This window comes from Aulonocara stuartgranti (genome assembly GCF_965226115.1).
Source record: "Aulonocara stuartgranti genome assembly, chromosome: 15".
NCBI classification, from domain to species: domain Eukaryota; kingdom Metazoa; phylum Chordata; class Actinopteri; order Cichliformes; family Cichlidae; genus Aulonocara; species Aulonocara stuartgranti.
In genome coordinates, this window is record NC_138951.1 from 34,596,704 (window position 1) to 34,622,587 (window position 25,884).

Consider the following 25,884-nt stretch of genomic DNA (forward strand, 5'->3'; position numbering starts at 1 on the left):
AGGATACTCCCGCTGCGATGGCAGCAGCGCTGTGAAAGCCGTGGATGCTCGCTGGTGCTGTTTGAGTTGCAGGACGTTGGGACTCCCCCAGAGGAGGCGGTGGGGCTTGTTTTCTCCCTCTGGCAGGGCTCTCTGTTCGTCCGCCGCAGGGAAGAGAGGGCAGAGGGAGGGACAGAGGAACGATGGCTGCCGGAGGAGCAGGATGCGGGGATACGGTAGAGGAATATCGGGCCGAGGTGGAGCGCCTGACCCGGGAGCTGGCGGAGGCCAACCGCGAGAAGATACGGGCGGCGGAGTGCGGACTGGCGGTTCTGGAGGAGAACCAGAGCCTGAAGCAGCAGTACGCCGACCTGGAGGCCGAGCAGGAGGCGCTAAGGGTGGAGCTGGAGCAGCTGCAGGAGGTGGGGTCAGCAGGGGTATGACTCCTTACTCGAAATCCATGCACTGATCTGATTAGCGTGAGGCGTTTCTGACAGCACCTTCTCACCTGCACCCGCTGGAGGATGTTATGAGCTCACAGGGTGGTTCATTAAAAAGCCTGTCTGTGCACACTTCACCTGTAGTCACACCTGCTGGACATGCCAGCTCTTTAGCCAATATGGCTTAGCTTGTCAAAGATTAAAGACAGTACTGTAATACAGGCTAGTTGCTTTATGCTCTTTATTTAATCTGTTTTTAAATCAAGTCATTATATTTCACACACTACAAACTTTCTGGGCAAAATACTAAATTCCCCTCATACACCCACCATTTCTTTATATCATGCTTCCAAGGAGTCTGGTTTTCTTGTCATTTTTAACTGGTTTCAGTAGTTCTTAGCTTTCTCATGGGCTTTTTTGGACAATGTCAGCTTTTTCCACTCATCTTCACTCCAGTCCTTGTACCTGACGATTTTCAGAGGAATGGTTTTTGTTTTTAAATCCATTTAACACTGACTTATGAATCATTCGAACATGAAAAGACACCCTATGACTACACATAACAGGCAACTTTTCAAAGAACCAGTTTAAATTGTATCTTTAGGAATTTGTATTGCAGGCTGCTGGAAACAAAACACATTATTATTACATAGGCTGGTACTTTTATGGTGCTGTTGTTGAGCACTCACAGGACTTCCTGCTGCAAGTCTCATTTACTCAATCCCATACATACGCATTCAGTGCTTTAATCTATGCCCAAGCATTTTTTTAACATTCACTCACACTCAAATTCCAATAGATGCATCAGGAGCAGCTCAGGGTTCAGTACATTGTCCAAGGTTAATTGTGGGCACAAGTAGGACTGGAGGAGTCAGGAGTCAATCCACTGACCTGCTCCACCACCTGAGCCACACCTGCCCATTTCTTTGTTTGCATCTATGGAAAATGTCTTTAAGAAATAGGAAAAAATACAATACAACAACGCTGAAACCTCATAAACCTGTTTGCGTTTGTGTCCATATAATGAACATGAGATTAGTATTCACTCTCCTTCAATCTCAGGGTAAATCAGAGAGGTCTACATATTAAAGTGTCCTTGGGCAGGATACCAAATCCCCAAATTTCCAGTCCGTCACTGTCTGAGTGGCAAAGTTGAAGCATTTATGGCAAAGAATAAAGGGCTATATCAATGTGTGAATGTGGCTTTTTGTAGAAAAGCACTTGGAGTGGTCAGTAAGACTAGAAGAGCTTTATATAAATCTCAGTCAACATACCAGATATAGTAGCAGTGTCCAGGCTGGGCGAAGTTTCTCCATTTAGAGTTAAAAAATGGTGCAGGCTACACTTCTGGTTGTCCCCTTCTTTTTAAGTTCCAGCTTTGCAACCATACTCCCCATGGACTTTGGTTTCCTTCATGCTAGTTGGCAGGTGGTGCAGTGGTTAGCACTGTTGCCTCCTGGCAAGAACAACCCCAATTTGACTTTGTGGAATCTTTGCGGAGTGTGGTGTGGTGGAATTTCCATGTGTTTGTCCAAAGACACGTAATTAACCGGGTTAGGTTAACTGGTGATTAGGTGTTCACTCATAATCGACTGGTTTCTGTCTCTCTGTGCTAACCCTGCATCAAGCTAGTGGCCTGTCCAGGGTGTACACCGCCTCTCATGTTATTGGGACATTTCACCACGTGTAGGTTGTTTGTCTTTCAAGACTTTTAAGTACTCAGCTTTACTACTCAATATATTTTATAGAATTATGTAATTCTGCATGGGGTTTTTTATCCACACTGGAGCTTAATGGTGATAATGATTCACCTCCAGTGAGTCTCATAGTCAGTCTCAGGGATAATTTTGGGATTGTGTAATTTTTCTGACTTACATTTATTGGAGAGCTACTGTATGCTAACACCAATCTGCCAGTTTGTGAGAATGTGTATGTGTCCATGCGACTCCATTAATTTAGAGAATATTTAGGTTTCTATAAGGAATTTCTTAAATTCAAGTGACCAGGCTACATCTCTACTGCATCTGTTTCTCTTCTGTCTTCTTTTTAAAAATACATTCAGGACAGAGATGACCTACAGGAGCAGGACTGAATCCATGATTCATTTTTGTGTTTTTTACAGTTTGTCTTGATGCATGCTCAATCATCTAGCATGCATCAAGAAATTCTAACCCACTTTGGCAAGGACAGCCTAAATGTGTATGTCAGTATGAGCAAACAGCACGTAAGATGGTGATTACAGGAACCACATGAGATTCAGCCTCAGATGCAGACAGAACAGAATCAACTTTTTGGGATATTGTACAGTTGTTTTCATTGCTATGAACAGCAACAATTAAGACTAAGTTAGCGTGTACTAATAGCAGCACAAGTTAGCATTGTGTTTGTTGTCTTCAGGTTGCAAAAAATAATTCTCATGAAATTTTAACTTTTTGGAGCTAATGTTTAGAGCAGGGTGATATGACCAAAAATATTTATCATACATTTGAAAATTTGCGATAACGATATAACTGACGATATAATTGACACTAGACAAAATACTTTACAATTCCTCAACTTTATTAGTGCAAAAAAAAAAAAACCCCATCAATGTATTTTCACTTAAACAAGCAGCTTTTTTTAAGTGCATTAAAGTTATAGAAAAATGTAACAGTGCAAATGCAAATTCCTTGGTGACAGTTTAAACAAAAGGCATTTCCAGTGGAAATTGGCCGACATATCCTCAGCATAACCATGTATAATATCCACAAAACTTAAAAAGAGGTTATACACACACAATACAGCACAGTACGTATCACTCCGCGAGGCTCCGCCTACGATAGCCGTAATGCTCCGACAATCCATCAAGCAGTGTGGGTTCATAGCTTAGCAAAGTCGTACTGAAACATTTGACAGATTTTCGAGCGCCGTGTACATAAAATCATTTCCAGGTCAGTAAACACAACCAGAATTCATACATAAGGCACACGGGATTATAAGGGGCACTGTCGATTTTCAGAAAAATCAAAGGATTGATTTTAAGTGTGCTGTATTTTCCAAAAAACACGGTAATAACGACGGCCCGCTAGCATGCGCTACCAAAAATAGTGCTTTGTTGTGTATCTGACGGATGAAAGCCAAACCAGTCCCACACCACTGAAGTTGCAGCATTTTTACAAACCAATTCTGGTTCATCCGTTTCATTCAACGATCCACTTTCGCTCTTCTCATTCTGCATCGCCGCCATGTGCGTATGTAAACAAAGGCACTGCGCATGCGCGTTTTACCCATATTCTATGGCGATATTTCATTTTCCTATCGTTGCCCAACATTATACCGGTATTACCGTGAACGGTATGATATAGCCCAGCCCTACTAATGTTGTTTCCTATGACCATGCTTGAATAAATCCACTCCTAAGTGTTAATTCAGGCAATCCCTCACACATTTTAAAGTTTGTGTTAAGTGGCCCAAGAACACAGGAAACCATCCTGGACCAGGACATCACTGAGATTCTGGACAGTCGGAGGTGCAACCTGGCAGTGTCAGATGCAGTGAAATATGACGTCCCTTAGGTGTTCTTGCAGATTTAGGTCAGGCAAGCATGGGGGGCAGACATTGTCATAAATTCATTCATCCTCCAGGACTGCCTGCATGCTCTCATCCAGGGCTGCAACTATTCATCGAGTAAATAGTATATATATAAATATAAAATTTAGCATTTAAGTTTTTTTATTGTTTTTTTTTTTCTTAACAGATGTCTTATGCTGGTAAACTTTAAAACATTGCAACTTCTAAAATGGAACCCAATTAGCAGTTCATTCTGAATTTTTTTCTCTTTTGAATATTTGCTATTACCCATCAAAGGTTGATTCTGTTCATCTGTACGTAGTGTTTTCATTGGGGGAAACGTTTCGTCACTCATCCAAGTGACTTCTTCAGGAGACTTCTGGAGACTGAAGAAGTCACTTGGATGAGTGACGAAACGTTTCTCCCACTGAAAACACTATGTCCAGATGAACAGAATCAACTTTTGGAGATTTACTTACCTGGATGATTGAGCATGCATCAAGACATTCATTATTGCTCATCAATAAAACAAAAGTATTTCTTATCTGATTATTCGATTCATTGATGGAATAATTGATAGATTATTTGGTTACTAAAATAATTGATAACTGCAGCCCTAGTCTCCTCACATGAGGGTATGCATTGTCATGTCCGTGGAGGAAACCAGGATCCACGTCACTAGCGTAGTCTGACAGTTAGACCTAATAAGATGACCTAAACCAGCTTATTTTAGCGTAACTAAGGGATGAGTCAGGGTCACTAACTATAGTGACCCTGACTAAAAAGCAGAGAGTGTGGAACCAGCTCCCAAATCCAAACTGGGAGCTGGTTCCACAGAAGAGGGGCCAGAAAGCTGAAGGCTGTGCCTCCCATTTCACTGTTAAATGTTCAAGGAACCACAAGTCAGCCAGCAGTCTTAGACTAGGGTAATATGGTACTATGAGATCTGTGAGGAGACTTGAGATTTAACAGGGAGTCAATGAAGAGAAGCCAATTTGGGGGAAATATGCTCTCTCTTTCTAGTCTATATCAGTATTTTGGATCAACTGAAGGTTTTTCAACAAGTTGTAGGGCAGCCCATTAATAATGAATTACAGTAGTCCAGCCTAGAAGTAATAAATGCATGAACCAGTTTTCAACGAATGATGAAAGCGGATATTTCTAATTTTAAAGATATTGCTCAAATGCAAGAAAGCAGCACGCCCATGTTGGGATGACTTCTTTGTGTGTGTGGCTGCTGAGTTCCTATCCATCTACCTGCACCCGTGAAATTAAATTAGTTGCCTGAATTGTATTTTTTGTCACACTTGACTTTTGATAGAAATGTAATTCCATACTCTTCCTATCGTTTTCCTACGGTGTGCCATAAGGTTCCATTTCGGGGGTTTTACTGTTTCTGTTAAATCTGCTCCCTATGCAGGACATTTTAATCATTGGTATTTGGATGTCATCACTATCATTTTTTTATACTCACATAATACAAACAGGATATCTGTAAGAATATGCACAATGTACAATACTTGCAAAAGTCTTCTTATTTATTCTTCAGCACAACCTGAACACTGTCAGGCAGCTTTCTGTGATTTCTGTAAATAATACTTCAGGAATAGGTGTCCAGGGTTCATTCAGATCTCTTTGATGTTTGTCTTTTTCCTTCATTCTCTGTCAAAATGATGCCACGCTGCTTTAACAATGTTGAGGTCTGGGTTCTGGGCAGGGCATTTCAGGACTGATGGTGTTCTTCTATGTCCCTTTTCTTCTATGAATGTTTTTTATTGCACTGGCAATGTTGTTGATAAGGTGCTGGTTAACAGGTTTGCACAGTAGTGTTAAGGTTTTAGGCAAAAAAAGTACTCTGATGCTAAGAGGTCAGAAACAAACACCGCATGTCTTTTAATAGTCAGCCTGAGTGAATGGGATATGTGACAAGTGAAGCAGAGGGGAAAATGCAGTGAGTTCATTAGTGTAGCTGATGAGGCTAAAAACAGAAGGGGACTGAGTGCAGTTATCCTCTGTGATGTCATGCAGCCAATGGCACCCCTCCCTTTATAGTCATCAGACACTGCCATCCTTACTCACCTAATGTTGTGGGATGGATCCTTTCACTCTGCAGGTGCTTTGGAAGAAAAGTCTTTATGCTGGCAAAAATCAGTTAGTAGAAAGTAATTCTCATCCAGGAGGAGCTTTGCTTGAAAATTGCTGAGATATGATATATATAGATATATATAGATATATAGATCGAGACGCTGCAGTGACTTGTTTTTGGCCTCTATTTCTGATCTCTGTCAGTTGTGGAAGGAACAACCAAAACTGAGTTGCTCTTAAAAACAGCCTGGAGGTCTAAATGATGCATGCCTGGACAGGGTTTCAAAGCATCCGCACAAAAATGGAGAGGATGTGATGAATTATTCATTAAGTACGGGCCTATGATGAGTCCAACCCGGTGACAGCTTACTGTAACACATAATGATGTTATCTTGTTAAGCAACCTCAAGAGATTTGGTCACAGCAAATGCTTAAAAACGACTTATTTTTGCATTCTGAAGTCAAAGTAATTATGATGGAGGCAAAGAAGGTGAGGTAGAGTCATGTGAAGAAGAAAGTAAGCCCTCGTTCACTTTAAGGTTTTATTTAACAGGACTTAATAAGACTTCTGGGCCCAACACTGCGCTTAATAAGGCTTTTGTGTTTTTAACATGTTTTAATGCTTCGTATCCTGTTCTATTTAATCTCAAAAAGCAATACATGTCATTTAGACCCCATTCCCACAAGACTGCTCATCAAAGTCCTACCATTAATTAATGCTTCAATCTTAAATATCATCAATCTAGAGCTGTAGCTATCAGTTATTTTAGTAATAGCATCACACTCATTTTAACAATTCTTAACAGAGATGGATTGATCTAGGGCTGCAAAGATTTGAATAATTTGAATAGCTTTATTATAAAAAAAATCACTTTTGCAACAAATTGGAATGTGAAGAAAAGTGAACTTCATAGCTGCTCCATCCACTGCCATTTGTTTCATACAGTAAATGTACAGAAGTAAGGCTGCATTAAAACATACAGAGGAACTGTCAACTTAGTCTGATACAATGTTTAAATTAGGTCACTTGCTGAAGGCTCACGGCAGTAGTTAAACCATTGCCAGAACTCAGTTCAGCGTCAGATACTGTTGACCATAATATTTTATTAAAGCGATTAGAGCATGCCGTAGGTATTACAGGTACTGTGCTGCAGTGGTTTTTATCATATTGATCTAACAGACTCCAATTTGTTCATGTAAATACAGAATCCTCTTTATACACTAAGGTTAATTATGGAGTTCCACAGGGTTCAGTGCTAGGACCAGTTCTGTTTATGTTACATACGTTTCCTTTAGAAGACATAGCATATACTGATGATACCTAACTTTATCTGCCCATGAAGCCAGATATCAAATACCAATTAGTCAAACTGAAGTAATGTCCTAGAGACAAAAAAGAGCTGTGTGACCTTTTATTTTCTGCTTCTAAATTTAGATAAAACAGAGGTTCTTGTACTAGGCCCTAAAAATCTTAGAAATATGGCCACTAATCAGATACTTACTCTGGATGGTAAATAATAAATAGATAGTTAAATGGACCGGGTCTCATGTAGCACTTTTCTATTCTATCTGGCATGCATTACCTTGGTCTCTACTAATTGCGTTAAAGTACATGAAACAATATAAAAATAAAGGATAAAAAAAATCTTGTTAATCACTCATGTATCATTTATACAAGGTGAAAGGGACTTTCATTTTTGTACCTTTCTCCCCAGGTAAAGTCAAGAGAAATAATCCTTTCCCCTCCTGTCCTGTTCCAGGCATTCGGCCAGGCATACTCCACCCAGCGTAAGGTCGCAGAGGACGGGGAGAACAATGAGGAGACACTGCTGCAGGAGTCTGCCACCAAGGAGGCCTACTTTAGGGGTCGTCTCCTGGAGCTCCAGTTGGAACTGAATCACAGTCGAGTGGCTGCCTCCAGTGCACAGGCTGACAGCGAGCACCTGAGCAGCCTGCTGCAGGAGCTCAGGGAGGTACGGTACAATCATAAGGCTCTCATATTTAATAGAGATACTTACTCTGGACGTTTAGACTTATGGATAACTTGATAGAGTGTTTTTAAAGTGTCATCAAAATCATGATCATGGCATGTTTAATAAGACTTGAAATTCGATCACATTCTCATCAAGAAAGTGACTACCGAGTTCATGGACAAGGGGCTGGAAGGGCTGTTTTGTCAGAGACTTCAGTACAACCAGACTTTAAAAACCCTTTACATACAGTCATGACCAAAAGTTTTGAGAATGACTCAAACATTGGTTTTCAGAAACTTTCCTACTTCAGTTTTTATGATGGCAATTTGCTATGATTTCATTACTCCAGAATGTTATGAAGAGCGATCCGACGAACTGCAAAGTCTTTCTTTGCCATGAAAATGAACTTGATCCCAAAAAAAGCCTCCACTGCATTTCATCGCTGCCATAAAAGGATCTGCTGAGATCCTTTCAATAATCTTCTCGTTAACACAGGTGAAAATGTTGACGAGCACAAGGCTGAAGATCATTATGTCATGCTGACTGAATTAGAAAAGCAGACCGGAATTGTTAAAATGAGTGTGAGGCTTGAAATCATTGTTCTTCCTGTTAACCATGGTTACCTACAAGAAAACACGTCATTGTGCTGCATAAAAAGGGCTTCACAGGCAAGGATGTTGTTGCTACTAAGATTGCAGGTAAATCAACCATTTATTGGCTCTTTAAGAACTTCAAGGAAAGAGGTTCAGTTGTTGTGAAGAAGGCTTTAGGACGCTCAAGAAAGTCCAGCAACGACCAGGACTGTCTCCTAAAGATGATTCAGCTGTGAGCTCAGGAATTGCAGCAGGCAGGTGTGAGTGTAACTGCACGCACAGGGAGGCGAAGATTTTTGGAAGCTGCCCTGGGTTCAAGAAGGGCAGCAAAGAAGCCACTCTCCCCAAAAAAACCATCAGGGACAGACTGATATTCTGCAAAAGGTACACGGAGTAGGCTGCTGAGGACTGGGGTGAAGACATTTTCTCTGATGAAGCACTTTTCCAATTGTTTGGGGCATCTGAAAAGGTAGGCGCTACCATCAGTCCTGTCTCGTGCCAACAGTAAAGCATCCTGAGACCTTTCATGTGGGGTGCTGCTTCTCATCCAAGGGATTGGGCTCTCTTAGTATTTTGCCAAAGAACACAGCCATGAATAAAGAATGGGACCAAAACATCCTCCAACAGCAACTTCTTCCAACCATCCAACAGTTTGGTGAAGAACAACACCTTTTCCAGCATGACGGAGCACTGTGCCATAAGGCCAAAGTGATAACTTAAGTGGATTGGGGAACAACGCACTGAAATCTTGGGTCCAGGGCCAGGAAACTCCCCAGACCTTAATCCAATTGAGAACTTGCGATCGATCAATCCTCAAGAGGCAGGTGGACAAACCAAAACCCACTAATTGTGACAAACTCAAAGTGTTGAATATGAAAGAATGGGTTGCCATCAGTCAGGATTTCGCCCAGAAGCTGATTGACAGCATGCCAGGGCCAATTGCAGAGGTCTTGAAAAAGAAGGGACAACATTGCAAATACTCAAAACTTTTAACCACGACTGTATATGAGCTTCATTCTCCATTTTTTTTTATGTCAGTTTTTCATGGTTTTGTGTGGAGATATACTGTAATCCATCCTTCACCTTCCCTCTTTTAAAAATTTCATCCTGCAAACTCTAAATACTGGTTACATTACCTTCCTTTGTGAGAACTGTGTCATAAGCAGCTCCAGCTCTCATTTTGTGCTGTCTTAGCAGAGCAATGAGATGTTGGAGCTACAGCGGACCCGAATGCGAGAAGAGATCAGAGAATACAAATTCAGAGAGTCACGGCTTCTCCAGGACTACACCGAGCTGGAGGAGGAGAACATCTCTCTGCAGAAACTGGTGTCAACCCTTAAACAGAGTCAGGTACAGACAGTGCTCAAGTAACGTCGTGAAACTGTTTCAAAGTGTATGTATGATGCTGAAGGTCATTAGACTTTAGCGCTGTCTTTGACTTATTAGCTACAGTTACCAGACAGTTATGTATATTCCCTGCTGGCTCAGATGTCAATCAAAGGTGTACTTATCTACTAAGAGGTCCAAAAGTTAAAGAAGCACAATTCATCTAGCACAAAGAAAAGATTACCCTTCTATGTCCCTAGCTGCTGCTGACAGCCCTCTGTCTTTCTGTATACTTCTTTTCTGAGTGAACTCTGAGAATCCATCCATTAGTTAGTGTTCTTACCCACTTAACCAGCAACAATTGCAGGGGAGTCAGAAGCCTGTCCCAGCTTTATACCAGGTATGCCCACGCAGATGACAATATGTGGTCAGGCTAGAGCAAACAGGTGGTCCTGGGTCCAAAACTTCCAGGGCCTTTCTGCATCTGTAGATTTTCTCCTTGTCATCTAGTATTTTATCACAATCCAAACATATGGATATAAAAGAAATGAAGCACACAAAGTGATTTAGAATATGGGCGAAGATGAGATTTCTTCATAATCTCCGATTCATTTCACTTTCCTGTGGAACTTCCAGTTTGACAGGTAAGACATTAAGATTAGTCAGACGCTGAGCATGTGCAGCATTTCAGTATTCATCCACTGTCAGGCCAATGTCTGTGGATTCACTACATTGTATTATGGAGAATCTTCAATCAGTCAGTCACTACGGTTGGTTTTTCTACCTGTTCAGTGTTAAATGACTAGGAGTGGTTCTCCTCATATTTACATCACCGATTTTTTCTGTGGCAGTCTCTGATTTCAGGTCATCCTCTACCTCCCTTACTTACGGTGTCCCTCAAGGTTCGGTTTTGGGGCCTTTATTGTTTTTAATATATCTTCTTCCCCTCCAACATATATTGAGCCCCTTCGAGGACATTTCCCATCACTGTTATGCTGATGAAATTCAATTCAATGATTTTCTTTTTCATTGAAACGGAGCAAATCTAGAAGATACCATCCTGTGCTCAATCAGTCGCTGACTGGTCCGGCGTCCCTCAGCTGGTTCAATAGACTTCCCGCGGAAGTAACCACAGGTTCCAACAGCAAACCATCTGTGTGGGTTACCATGCTTGAATTTGCTTGACAGGAGGTTGGTTCCCTTCTTCCAAGGCCAGGGCCTGTAACAAGAGGTGTTTTTGTGTTTGCTGTGCTGGTGCAAAGGTGAAGGATTGGAATCAGAGATAGAGACCCTTTCTGGCAGCAGTCATAATGAGAAATGTCAGCTCTGCCCAACAAAAGTGATAATCTAGAGATATTGGTGAAAACTCAGAAAGTATACTGTGGTGTAAATGAGACGCGGCGGGTCCAGGGATCATAGTTTTGAGCCATTTTATTTAAATCACATCACACCACAACTCCCACCAACCCCCGAGTCCCTGTGTTTTAACTCGGCAGGCTTGATTAAGGATGCCGTGCAGGTGCGTCCACCCTCGCTGCACGGCACCGCAGGCCACGCCCGACCACATATACCGTCAGTGCTCACTCATGTTTTTCTGAAACATGGTTGAATCAGTACATCTGAGACCAATGTGGATCTGCCTGGTTTCACCCACATATGGGGAGATAGCTACTGGCAAAACAAAAGGTGGGGGTTTGGCTTTATTTGTGAACTGTCAAGGAGAAGATGTTCAGAATACTTTATTGATCCCTAGGGGATTTATGTTGGTTATAGTGCTCCAGTCCAAACAGTAAGAATAACAGACAATACAGGAAGTAAGAAATAGCACAATATATACATATAAGTCACTTACTGATTAATATCTAAATAAGAAAGAAGAGCATGTGCAAAAAGGGTGTAGCTATTGCAGTATACAGTGTGTTAGGTGGATGAGTTGTACAGGGAGATGGCCACAGGCAGGAATGACTTCCTGTGTCGTTCAGTGGTGCTTTTTGGTAATCTCAGTCTCTCACTGAACGTGCTCCTGTGGCTAGCCAGCATGTCATGGAGTGGGTGGGAGGAATTATCCAACATTGGCTTTATCTTGGACAACATTCGCCTCTCCGACACCACCTTAAGAGAGTCCAGCTCCATCCCCACAACATTGCTGGCCTTGCAGATCAGTTTATTGAGTCTGTTAGCATCAGCAGCCCTCAATCTACTGTGGCATGTGACCACAGTAACAAAACCTGCTTAGCCTGGTGAGTGATACCAGCAGCAGGAGGAATGTGTTTTTTACAAAGTTGGACCTACTTGTCACTCTGGGCATCAACATGCCTATCTAAGCTGAAGTATTTAGGTTTGCAATTGCACAAAATATATGCATAAAGTTTAGAATAAATATATATTGTGTTTACAAACATTTCAAAGCAATTTTGATTTTAATATATATTAATCACCTAAACAATGTAGCAGCAACTCAAAATAAAGGTTCATACATTTGAATGTGAATGTCCACTCTTGTTCAGGTGGAGTATGAAGGCCTGAAACATGAGATCAAAGTTCTGGAGGAGGAGACAGAGCTGCTGACCAGCCAGTTACAGGATGCACTGCGTTTGAAGGACATCTCAGACGCCCAGCTGGAGGAGGCGCTGGAGTCTCTGAAGAGTGAGCGCGAGCAGAAGAACCACCTGCGAAGAGAACTTGTTCACCACCTCAGCATGTGTGATGTGGCCTACACTGGGAGTGCAAATCTAATATTCTCCTCAGCACCGCCCAGTGGCACTGCTACCCCAACTACTCTGCTCTCCCCAAACACAGAGGAGCCAACAAGGTGGATATCACACCTACAAACACAGGCACACAGACCTGTCTCCTCGACCCAGTGCATTCAGACTGTAATCTGCAGAAATGGGAGAGTAAGGGGGGGGTGCAGCAGTTACTAATTGGTCACTGGCCACAGCTGCTTGTGTTCAAAGGTCGTTGCTTACATGAAGTTGCTTTAAAACTTTTCTTCTTACTGTTATTGACACTATAGCTTGTGACAAGACACTTTCTGCTCTAATCTGCCAGATGTAACGGTCACCTTCAGAGTGGCTCAGGACCAGTGACGGCTGTGGGCTCAGCGCTCAGGGCTAATGGAGAGTGCAGAAGGCAGTGTCTGAAAACTGAGGGGGCCGCCACATCAGACCTACTTACTGAGATGAACCTGACAGAGATTCAGAAGCTCAAGCAGCAGCTGATAGCGGTACGTTCCAATGATATCATCCTGACATGTAGACTAAGGAAGACAGTCAGTTTAATAAATGTAATAGTTTATGTCAAAGTAAATTAATTTACTTCTACAACCGCACCCAGTCTGCTTCACATTACCAGCAGTGAGTCAGACTGCTTCGTCACCAGTTCTGTTCAAGGCATTTAGGAACAGGCTTTTTAGGAGCAGCCAAGCCGTGGACTGTTTGGTGGTCTCAGGATCTCGTCTCTGCTATTTGGAGATGATGGTTCTGTTGGGTTCATCTGCCCCCAGCTTGCACTGGAGTGCTGTGCAGCTGAGTACGAAGCAAGTGTGAAGAGAATCAGCACCTCCCAGTTTGAGCCCGTGGTTCAAGACCGGGAAAGCACAAAAATGCACGAATTTAAGGATGTTCGTGAGTGAAGGGTGAATGAAGCAGGAGATAGAAAGAATGAGATCATAGATATAAGCAGAAATTTGCTTCCTCTGAAGTAGGGTGTGGAGCTTAGAGTAGAGCTGCTACTTCCCCTCATAGAGAGAACCAGGATGCCTCCTGAGCATCTCGTGGGTGAGGCGTTCTAGGCTAGAAAAGTGGCAGACCCAGAGCATGCTGGAGAGATTTACTGACCCTGGGGGGATTAAACTGAGCACAAAAAGTGTTTGTTTAATATGACTAAAAACTGTGAGGATGATAAATAAGCTTTTGAGGAAAAATGTAGCATGTACTTTTTGAGGAAAAATGTAGCATGTACTTTTTGAGGAAAAATGTAGCATGTACTTTGAATAAAAGTACAAAAAACCAACAACAAAAAAATCAGCTTTTCTTTGGATGACATAACTAATAATGCTTTAAGAAGAAATATATCTGGCTATTATTCCTGTTTTGCTGTTATGACTAGAGATGCACTGATGTCTTCACTCACTTACATGCCAACAGTGTAGCATGTGGCTCGCTGCTGTGCACAAAATGTGCATGAAACACACCGGTTCATAATTGGTCTTCTGGGATAACTGTTCCTGGCTGAAAACTGGAAATCAGTGCATCTGTGTGATTCTCAAAGTAAATTGTTCTTGTGGTCCCCAGGAAGCCCAGTTAGTAAGAATGTATGTGAAATATATCAGTGAGATAAGGGCTAGGCTAACAGCTAACGTCCACCTACGCTTTAGCCACCAACAGCCAGTGGCTTCCAGGTTGCAGCTTGCTGCTTCTGGGTTTGTTTGCACAGTTGCTGATGAACTTTAGTTTGAATTAGTGCTGGACAATCTCATTCTGGTGGCAGACAAGGAAACATTTCTAGGTGTCGCTTAGATGATGATGATGTCAAACATGGACACAAGTATACACGGCCTTGGCGGCAAGTACCGGCTCAGAACAGTTTCTTCCTGAACGGGTTCTAATTCACATCTTCACATCAGTAGCAGCGTAATCTTTGGTTTTCCCCTTTTAATACGTTTAGATATTAAAACGATTTTTTCCAGAAGATGGTCAGATTGTGATATCTGTGCTACTGTCACTGAATTACTTCCCATTTAAATGTTGTGTTTTTATTTTCATTTAAACAGCCTCTCAGTTTTTTCAGAAATGGGATTGTGGTTGCACCTCTTATCTTTTTACTTTCTTACAACGATTATGTTGACATCACTGTAACCTCAGAAACTGCAGTTTATTAAGTCACGCGGGATACGGCTTTCCTTAATCATGCACTTGGCTTCTTCAGGTTGAACATGAGAAAGCAGCACTGATGACGAGCCTGCAGGAGTCCCAGACTCAGCTGCAGCACACCCAGGGGGCCCTAACTGAGCAGCACGAGAAGACCCTCCGCCTGAGCCAGAAAGTCTCTGCTCTCCGCTGTCTTCATCGAAGGGTCAGCCAGGAGGCTTGTAGCAGTCCCACCTCTCAACTCAACTGTGAAAGTCTGCTGGTGCTGGATAGAGACGATGAGGCTGAGGAGGAAGGAGAAACTGCAGAGGAGAAGAGTAAAAGTCTGGTATTTTCATACCAAACTCCCAGTCTGGAGATCTTGCAGTGCAAGTACCGTGTGGCTGTGACAGAGGTGGTTGAGCTCAAGGCAGAGTTAAAAGTGCTCCATGAGAAGCTTGCTCAGTGTGTGGAGGGAGCTGTGGAGGAGAAGCCAAGGCAAAGGAGTCGGCTCCAGAAGCTGGAGAGGCAGGTTGCCTCTCTGGAAAAGAACTGCCGGGAGGGACGGGATAAGGTAACAAAGTCATACTGCCTGTTGTCATAGAGTCTGTTTCCTCTCCTCTCCTGTGAGTCTGTGAGAGTGAATGTTTCACATTCTCTATCTTTACACTGTGAACTTAATGTGAAGGTAAGATTAGTTTTGCCAGTTTCATGAATTTGTGTGTTGAGTGAATGAAACCTAGTGGATTGTGTTTGGAGGCCCTCTGCAGAGAGAACTGGCCTCCCTGTCTATCAGACTCGGGGTTGGTGGCTGCGGGAGGACAGGTGGATGTGAAAGTATCACTTATTGCTTTCCAATGAATGTGGCTGCTGTTGTCTTTCTCTGAGAGGAGTGTTCAGTTCAAACAGTGTTCAGCTGTCTCTTCACAGATTTATATAGGTTTTTACAGTGGTTATACCAGCTAAGGCAGGATGGTGATGTCAGCTACAGAGTGCTGGTGACACCAGCTCCTGCAGTCATGCAACAAACGGGCTGCAAACCTGAAAACTGATTTGGCAAAGTTGTAAGAATAGTGCATGAGAATAAGGAAGTCGGCTCACAGATAGGTGGAGGAAAATGAAGGTAGTGGACAGATGGGGAATGAAAGCTGAAGCCGATATGCAGTATGTTTGAATGAAAGCAAAGAGATGGTTCTCTATTCCAGTTCTCAGATACTGAGTAACAGGGTGACACATTTATTATCTCTGTTCTGAAGGGAACAGCATTTGGTTACGAACAGCTAAGTAAACAACAAAGAGTTCATGGAAAGGATGAGGACACTGAGTAAAGTAAGGGGAGAAAAGCACTTACAATAATGTGGGTGAAGCACAGATATCAATGGTAAAGAGTAGGCTCAGTGGTAATGGTAGGAGCAGACTGGAATATACCAACTATCCTTCAGCTCATAGCAATGAGAAGGGTTTGTTTAACTCAGGGGTAGAAAACTCCAGGCCTCGAGGGCCGGTGTCCTGCAGGTTTTAGATCTCACCCTGTGTCAACACACCTGAATCAAATGATTAGTACATTAGCAGGCCTCTGGAGAACTTCAAGACAAGACTTGACAAGGACATAAAAGCCAAGCGGGAAAAGATAAGGGAGGGAGAGGGGAAAAAGATGCGTCCACCTCCACCAAGAGCCAAGAAAGAGAAAGAATTTCACTGAGAAACAGCTAGTGTTGAACTTCTGGGACATCAATCAATATTCTGCTTTTTGTTTTTTGGGGGACTACAATTTCAGTTTTGTTTTTTTGTTGTTTTTTTATTTTATTTATTTATTTAGGACAGTGCATGTTAATGAACATAAATGTAAAAAAAAAAAAAAATTACATGAATGTAAACATGCCAGATTATAGCCAAAGGCTAATTTCCATCTGTTGTCCTTAAACATAAAAAAATAGACATAATAATTCATAAAAATTCATCATTCATTCATAATAAAAACTCCATCACCAAACTTACACATACACACCATTCTGTTCCCAAATAAAACATTAAAACTATACAACTCATACATGATCACACACTTGATTTGTCCATAACCAGTTTTTAACCTTTGCCTTAAACAAATTGAGTGTAGAGCATTCTCTAATGGGTTGAGGAAGACTGTTCCACAGATGGCCTCCCTTAACAGAGAGGACGTTCTGCCCAAATGCTGTCCGTCTGTGGGGTATAAACAAGTCTCCTCGGATTGTAGCTCGAGTGGTCCTGTCTGAGCTTTCTTTATGCCTAATGAACTGCTTTAGTGGTGGTGGAGCAAGGGAGTGTAAGACTTTATATATTAAACTCACTCTTTTAAGTTTCACTAAGTTATTGAAGTTCAGTAATTTATGTTTTTTTTTAACACATGACAGTGGTGGTGGGAAGTCGGTTTTTTGTCAAGTAGTTTTAAACTTCTTTTATAAATGTTTTCAATAGTTTTAGTGTTGTTGGACAAGCAAGTGACCAGGACGTCAAACAATAGTCCATATGAGAGATGATCATTGAGTAAAAATAAGTTTTTGCAACATTCATATTTAAATTATTACGTATATGATTAAAATTTCGATTATTAAATTTAAGTACCTGGGACACTTTATTTATGTGTCCCAGGTACTTAACAATTGTGCATATGTTAATTTTTTCTCATTTCCTTCTCCTCTCTTTTCAGATTTGTAGCCTGGAGTTTGAATTGCAGGCTGTTCAGTCAGCAGCCAATGAGAGCCAAGGGGCACTGAACGCAGCTCAGGATGAGCTGGTAACCCTGAGTGAGGAGCTCGCCCAGCTCTACCACCATGTCTGCCTGTGCAACGATGAGACGCCCAACCGTGTCATGCTGGATTACTACAGGTGTGACTGTTTTACTGCTCTTAGAGTATCCATGGAAATTCAAATAATAAATAAAACCACTCACATCATAGGTGTGTTTGTCTGTTCTATAAAAACTTCTTTAAAAAATAATATCATCTACGAGAGGCCTGGGAGCTTAAGGGTGAGGGTTTGGTGAGCATTGAGCTGTTTGCTTGCTTTCTTTTACTTGATGTCTTAGTTGAGAAAGAACAGGTTTAAAGCACCTATGACACTAAAGGTTCTGTTCCATTATCTGTTCTATTCTTCCAGACAAGGCAGGGGCCTCAGGGGCCTTAGTTCTAGTCTCAAAGCCATGTGTACAGACAACAGCAAAGTTCTTCTCACACCACGCCTAGCCAGACGGCTTGCTGCTGTTGCTTCAACAACCTCAACTCCAGGAGAGTCGCGGACGCCCTCGGAGTCTCCATCCAAAGAGCCCTTACATGGAGGGAGCCGAAGAGTGGAGAAAGAGGTCCTTCAGGTGCCATCTGAGCAGAGCCTGCCACCTAGCACACCTCCAACCCGCTCACCTAGCATCAGTGCCTCTTCATCATCATCGTCATCTTCATCGCCAGCCATGGAGCCTGCTGGTGAGCTGCGCAGGGAGCCCATGAACATCTACAACCTCAGCGCCATCATTAGAGACCAGGTACATCTGCCTGTACCTCCTGATGTGCTGCTATATTGCCAAAGGTCTTTTCTCATCCCTACAAGCATTCAGGTGTTCCAAATACTTCCATGAACATGGGTGTATAAAATCAATCACCTCGGCATGCAGACTGCTTCTACAAACATTTTTTAAAGAAAAGGTCCTCACTATTAAATATCCCACAGGCAGCTGTTAGTGGTACATAACAAAGTGGAGGCAATCGGGATCAACAGAAAGTCAGTCAGAAAGTGGTACGCCATATAAAATCACAGAGTGGGCTCCGCGGATGCTGAGGTGCATAGTGGCTGTGGTTTCCAACTTTCTGCCGAGTCAATCGCTGCAGACCTCCAAACTTGTAAAGATTAGCTCAAGAACAGTGTGTAGAGAGCTTCATGGGATGGGTTTCCATGGCCGAGTAGCTACATCCAAGCCTTACATCACCAAACACAATTCAAATGCTATAAAGCACGCCACCACTGGACTCTAGAGTAGTGGTGACATGGTCCAATTCATGTTCGTGTGAAGGCAGATGAGCAAATACTTTAGGCAATATAGTGTTAATCGTTGTTCCTCCTCTCTACCACCTTCTTTTCTTCCGGCATAAGATGTGACACCTCCAGTGGTTTCCTTTTTTCTTATCTGCTCCTGTCTCCTCCCCAGGTGAAACACCTACAGCGGGCAGTGGACAGGTCACTGCAGCTGTCCAAACAGAGGACTGCAGCCCGGGAACTGGTTCCTCTCTTGGATAAGGATAAGGAAAGCTGCATGGAGGAGATCCTGAAGCTCAAATCTTTACTCAGCACCAAGAGAGAGCAGATAGCCACTCTTCGACTGGTGCTCAAGGCTAACAAACAGGTGAGTATGGAAACGTGATGGTTAAGTTATTATAGGCAACAATATTTCAATAATTTTCCATTGCTGACATTTCCCTACGTGTATTTAACAAAAAAGTAAAACCCCTCAGAGAGTTTTAAGCACCAACCCAACAAGTAGTGACATAAGCATGTAAATAAATGGTAAACGGACTGATTCTTATATAGTGCTTTTCTACTCTCTCATAGACAGTGAAAAAGAAAAGAACTGTTGGTTTGAATGGACGGAGCAGTTTGGTTTTTATGCTTAAGTGCTTTCTTTCTAACAGTCACAGATGCCAACTTCCCTTCTTCCTAAAAACTGGTTCTTGGACTTCCTCACATGTTGGCCATGTACATCTCACATTTGCTTTCTTCCTCTCCGTTATGCATATGAAACATATAAATGATATTTGCAAACAACTGATTACTGCTGTCCACTGCTAAATATTCTAGACAAATAGTCAAGGAAAGTCATTCTGAATCGGTATACATAATATACACTAAAACCCCTGTTATACGAGTACCTACTTGGATCAAGGTCATATTACCTGATACCAGGTACCTGCTCAGCTGGGGTTCCAAGCGATTTGAGCAGGTACTAAAATGTGACTTCATGTCAATTGGCTGTCAGATAAGTGTCCATAAGAGGGTCCTGGAAACCCTATTGATCCTCTACCTAATCACACGAGCCAAGGTGTGAAAACAGGTGTGAATCACAATCAGCTAAGGTTTTGGATGAACCCATTGTGAAACCTAGCCCCACCCTATCATGTGATTTACTGAGGTCAAATGACCCAGGATGTGAGTGGGCGTTAAGGCGTCTGGGAAGGATCTCAAAACTGGATCATAGGTGGCAGACAGTTGGTGTCATAAGTCACCTCCTCTGTTCAAAGATGGTCGCTCACAGTGGACATAGATGGCTTCTTTTACTCCTCTTTCAAACCATCTGTCCTCTCTGTCCAAATTGTAAGCATTGGCATCCTCAAAGAGTGACCTTTGACCTTTAGATGCAGATGGACAGCCAAGTGTTGTCCTATGGAGGTGGCTCTTCTATGTTGTGCCATGTGTTTATGAAGTGGCTGTTTGGTTTCTCCAATGTAGAGGTCTGAGCATTCCTCACTACACTGTACAGCATACACTACATTGTTAAACTTGTCTTTGGGATGAACCAGTTTTTGTCTGACTGTGTGGCTGGTCTGAAGTACACTTGGATGTCGTGCTTTGAGAAGACTCTCCGGAGTTTCTCTGACAAACCTGCTACATAAGGGTTGACAGTATTGTTCCATTTGCCCTTCTGATTCTCCCTAGACAGAGGAACCTCTTAGGGACACTCCCAATAGGGCTTGAAAATCTGGAACTCTCCACAAATTGCTTTTAGAACTGAAGAAGCTTCTCGGATGAGAGGTGAAACGTCTTCAAGAAACTTAAAGTCCAGATGCTTTTCTTTCCAAGCTTTTTAGACTACGATGAACCTTCACAGACACTTCACAGTAATTCAAAACCAGTTTATCCAAGTAGGTACTAATGGAAAAGGGGCTTAATATACAGTCACTAATATGTCTGTGTGTTTAACTAGACAGCAGAAGTGGCTCTGGCCAACCTGAAGAGTAAGTATGAGGCGGAGAAGTCCATGGTGACCGACACCATGACAAAGCTGAGGAACGAATTAAAGGCCCTGAAGGAAGACGCCGCCACGTTCTCCTCTCTGCGAGCCATGTTTGCTACCAGGTCAGAGAACAAAACAGAACATACTGAAGCACAAACATTTCCAGAAACTCTTTGAGAATCCATGTGTTGGGTTAGTGCAGGGGTGTCGAACTCCAGGCCTCGAGGGCCAGTGTCCTGCAGGCTTTAGATGTGTTCTTGATCCAACACAGCTTATTTAAATGGCTAAACGACCTCCTCAACATGTCTTGTAGTTCTCCACAGGCCTGGTAATGAACTAATCATTTGATTCAGGTGTGTTGACCCAGGGTGAGATCTAAAACCTGCAGGACACCGGCCCTCGAGTCCTGGAGTTCGATACCTGTGGGTTAGTGTGTCAGGGAAAGCCTCTAAAGAATTTAACCAGGATGTAATAAGAAGTCCAGTCATTTCTCTTTCCAAGCTCCTTAAGATTACCATGATCTGGATGACCGAGCACCCACACAGACAACCAGGAATGTACTTCATTAATGTACTAATGTACATCACAGCCCAGCTCTATTTCTAAAGACAAACGGTCCAAAAACTCAGCTTTGTGTTTCCTCTCAGTCAACAGACTTTGTCATCTTAAAGAATAGGTTGATATTTCATGCATTTACATTTTCCTCATTTTACTTGTTTCAGTCTTTACAAATGTTCCACACAGCACCCAGCTGCTTTTATCTGGAGCTTATTAACTAGCATCACGTATCTTTTTCACCATACTCAAACTTAGACATTCCACCAGGTAATGTGTAGCTATCCAATTAGAGTGCAAACATCATCTGTCTTTCTTTCCACATTTTACATTTTAGTTCATTTTCTACACTACTCAAATGTCTGCTTTGTGCAGGTGTGATGAGTATGTGACCCAGCTGGATGAGATGCAGAGGCAGCTGGCTGCAGCCGAGGATGAGAAGAAGACTCTGAACTCTCTCCTGCGGATGGCCATCCAGCAGAAACTGGCCCTCACCCAGCGTTTGGAGGACTTGGCCTTTGATCAGGAGCAGTCCCATCGCACCCGGGGGAGCAGGTTGACCCGTGGAAAAACCAGCACCCCCAAAGTAAGTCCCTCGACTTTGACTACAGCCTCCAATCCTGCTCAAGGGTCCAGTCCAGCTTTGGCCCCTGGCAGCCTCCCTTCTATCAGCCCCACACCAGCTCTTCGCAATGATCCCTCTGACCACCTTAGCCCAGCCACTGCGGCTCTGGCCTCAGCTACCACCTCCCTCACCTCGCACGCATCCTCTCACAGTCCGTCATTACCATCGGTTGCCTCGCTGAGTGGCCCTCCAATGCCAGGGAGCCCCCCTTCTCTGGAGCCCCCCTCGCCTCCTTCAGCACAGACCCCACCCTCAACCCCTCTGAGGGTTTCTCACTCCCAGTGGACGGTTGGGGTGCGGACGTTTGTGGTCGACTCCCCCAGTTTCAGCGCCAACATCTCCCCTGCTCCCGCTCGCCCCTCAGGCCTATCCAGGCACTGCACTCCACACACTCACACCCCTCCTCTCTCCCCCACTACCAGGCCCACCCAGCCAGGATCTGCTCCCTCCTCTCCCTATCGGTCCCCTGGTCTGGGTCTCAGACGGTCCACGTGGAGCCCCTCACCTCGAACTCGTCCCCTGCCCAGCATGACACGCTCATCCGTCCTTTACACTCCCTCCTCATCCTCCCCTTACTCCTTCCCTTACTCCCCATCTTCTTCCCACAGCTATTCATCTGCCTATTACGGCTCCCCTTCTGCTTTTACCCCCTCTAGCTCCTACCTCACCTCTGGCACCTCCACTTCCTACAGCCATTCCTCACACTACACGCCCCTCTACCCCAGATTCTACAGCTCCTACAGGCCCCGGGAATGACGCTGTACTGCAAGTCTGTCAAAGGCTACTGCACTGAGCTCCCCGTTTCTAACAAACTGCAGCCCCCATAACGCTTCTCTTTTATCACCTAAGAGGGGGCTCACAGAAAGGAGGACAGACTGGTTTCCCGTTTCCTGTGCCTAAGCCGTGGCCAGTGGGTTCTGAATGTTCAGTGACTTTGCTCAGGGATTATATGGAGCACAAACGTCCCCGCCTTCTTTTATTCTGAGACTGCTGACTGGTTCACAGGAGGACATTAATGAAGACTTTCCAAAGTTTTTAGCATTTAGATGAATCAGGTTGACTACACATTGACTGGACACTTACATGTTTAGATGGGGCTCATGACACATGAAACACTGTACTCTGTATTCAGTTTAATACTCACATTGATTGGTAGTCTGTCTCATATCCTCTAAACCGACACATTTTTGACACAGAGGAAGCAGTGTTTTTGCTGTGGGTCCTCTGTCCTAGACCACGGTGAAAATCCTCATGGCACAGATAATGATGCATAGCTTGGGCACTCAGTTACTCTCGTGGAGCCCACAGGTTGTGTGGACAATTGTCTACAGCTGCTCGTTTTCATTTCCTTCCCTCGCTGCAGGCCAGTGTACATTCTTGGGACACTCCTCCCGTTGTGGTCTTCTTTGTCCAGGGTGTTGCCATGATAAAGCTCATCCCTCAGTATTTTTTGTTCATCTCTAGCAACACCCAGTGTTCTTTTTTATATATAGCCATACACTCAGCTATGCATGTTCACTGTCCCTCTGCTTGCCTTTGAAAGGTCTGTGTAATTGCAGTTGAAGGCTGTTTGGAAGGTTTGGGATGGAGAAAATCTTTTAAGATGAACAGGAAGCTGGGATGAGGGACCTTAAACTGTATGATCACCGTATGATCAGTTGATACTATAGTATACCAACCGTACCATCTCATCTCATGTGTTCTTGTAGCCAACACACAGTTTTCTGGTTAAGTTTTTTTCCCCAAAGATTAGAGTTTTCGTTAAAAGGAAGAAAAAGTTTAATAATTTTATTAGTTGAAGACGCCACACATTTCTGATTTTTCTTTTCTGCGCAGTACTCAAGGCTGCGTCAGGCTCTCCAACCCATCAAATTTCAGATTTGCCTGAAACGATTCAAAGGGAAAGATACACTTCTGTGTGTTTCTTTTTGTCCATTTTTGGTCATTTTAGTAAAAGTCATCACATTTTGTGGCAAAAGAACGAAATGAAGGATGTTTTTCCTGCTGTGAAATGTCAAAACTGCTCAAATTTGACCTGAACAGTATGTGAGGGTTAAACAATATGAATTATGTGCCTTGTATACGAGAAATGTACAGAATACAGCAGCCCCCACCTTCAACACTGTGCTCTCTACAGGCCTCTAAATCTGATAGCAGAGACTGGACATCCAAATATTTTAGATTTTTCAAGGATCCATCATTCCAAGACCAATTTATAGTCTTTACCAGATATTTACCCTAAAAATGAATAACCTAGCTTAAGTTAATCAGTGTTCATTCCTTTAAGGATTTTTTTTGAGGAAATCCTTTTCTCTGCATATTCTTTTTAAGAAGCGCTGACCCATGAACATAATCACAGAACACACTGCATGTATGGCATGGATATATAGGGAAGAGCACATTAGCTATTAACACATTAGTTAGTAGATCACTGTGTTGTTTTCTTGGAAAGCTACCATATCCTCCAGAACCATCATTGAATTCTTTCATGTATTTATTTTCCCTAAAATCACTTTTTCTGTAATATGCTGTCATAGACACTGAGCGGAAGTGATTAAGCATTACTCTGACTCACTCCTGTCATGGTAGACTTGGTTGTAATGGCATGCCAACAGTGTAGCATCTGTAAAAGAATGAATGATTTCAGCATAGCTGAGGGCTCACCTCACCAAAGTTAGTGAACCTGACATATGTTATTCAGCCTGGCACGAGTCATCCTGGAGCTGGATGACCTGTAGCATCATGGTGTGGTTTGAACTGGGAGAAGAGACTGGCTAAACCGAGTGAGTGAGTGAACTTAAAGGAAGAGTGAAAAGAAATACGCTTGTTAATCAAGGTTGATATCTGTTTTGAAACTGGCCTCTTGTGTAACCACTTCTTGATTGACAGATGATGTGAAGCTTCTTGTGATGTGAGTCTACTGACAGTTATTTTGAAAGATGCTTGACGGGCCTTAAAAATTCTGTTACACCTGATATCTCAGCAGGAACCAGCTGCACGGTACTTACAGTTTAGCCTGCTCTGGCAGCTTGCCTTCACCTGGACACAAACAGATAATGTGCTTCCTTTTACATGTTACTCCTCCTGTACCTCAGGCTAAAATGCTGTTCTTTACGTATTTGTCTTTGGCTTGGATTACTTTTAGTCATAATACTTTTTTTGGTCTGGATACTGTTCGTGAAAAAAATCTGGAGCCAAAATGATCAACTTTGTGTGGCCTGTCACTTGCTTTTTAGATTTAATTGATACTAAAAACAGTCAGAAACATAAATAAATAAATAAACGATTTGTTTGTTGCAGTGCCATTCATTGACAAAGCGCAGAGCCAAATAAACCAAGGAGCACCCCTGGGGTGTCAGGCCTTCAGCACACGCACCAGCAGTCGCCTTCTTTGGAGTGAGGATGTCTGAGTCCTCGTGTCTTTGTTACTTAACCATAACGTACAACAAAATGTGTCGTGCACTAGCATACACACTGAGTATTCACACGCTCGTTAGACTGACTCACAGTCACAGCTTGGCCTTCTACAGACACCTGCCCTCAGCATTGTTAGTCTCTTCTGCCCATTGACTGTATGACAGCCTCCCTGTAAGGCCAGTTTACTGTGCTGGGTTTAGCATACAGGGCTTACAAAATAGAGACACAGCTTTCTGAGGTCAGTTCTTCAGGCACAGAGGTCACTCACTAAGGCACACAATAACAGTAATGTTTCCACACTGGTTACATGTAGCAGATTAAGAGAACGTCAAATCTTATCCACTGCGGTCCTTTCATTTCAAACACATTCACATTGTCCTGATCTAGAACAGTCATACTGCATTTCCTTCTCCACAAGCGTTCAGTTAGTTCATTACAGAAGTCATTTAATACATAAATATGTTTAGCTACTGTAAGCTGGGAAAAAGCAGACAAAAAATGTGATTTCTTACTCGTGT

The 25,884-nt window shown here is 43.0% G+C and overlaps 1 protein-coding gene across 8 annotated transcripts; it reads left to right on the plus strand.

Moving 5' to 3' along the window:
* Positions 1-182: 182 nt before the first annotated feature.
* Positions 183-24,745, plus strand: LOC309688808 (protein bicaudal D homolog 1-like; the record flags this gene model as incomplete). 8 transcript variants are annotated; one of them, XM_082504780.1, is made up of 11 exons in its annotated part: positions 183-416; positions 7,814-8,026; positions 9,814-9,969; positions 12,453-12,757; positions 12,997-13,171; positions 14,875-15,369; positions 17,482-17,660; positions 17,931-18,309; positions 18,970-19,164; positions 20,740-20,891; positions 21,700-24,745. In XM_082504780.1, the coding sequence occupies 11 exons, from the start codon at positions 183-185 to the stop codon at positions 22,703-22,705; spliced, it is 3,489 nt and encodes a 1,162-aa protein (XP_082360906.1). In that variant the 3' UTR covers positions 22,706-24,745. The 8 variants fall into 8 exon arrangements, with proteins under 8 accessions (XP_082360906.1, XP_082360907.1, XP_082360908.1 ...); XM_082504781.1 differs by having other exon boundaries at positions 9,817-9,969; XM_082504782.1 differs by having other exon boundaries at positions 183-401.
* Between the last annotated feature and the right edge of the window lie 1,139 nt (positions 24,746-25,884).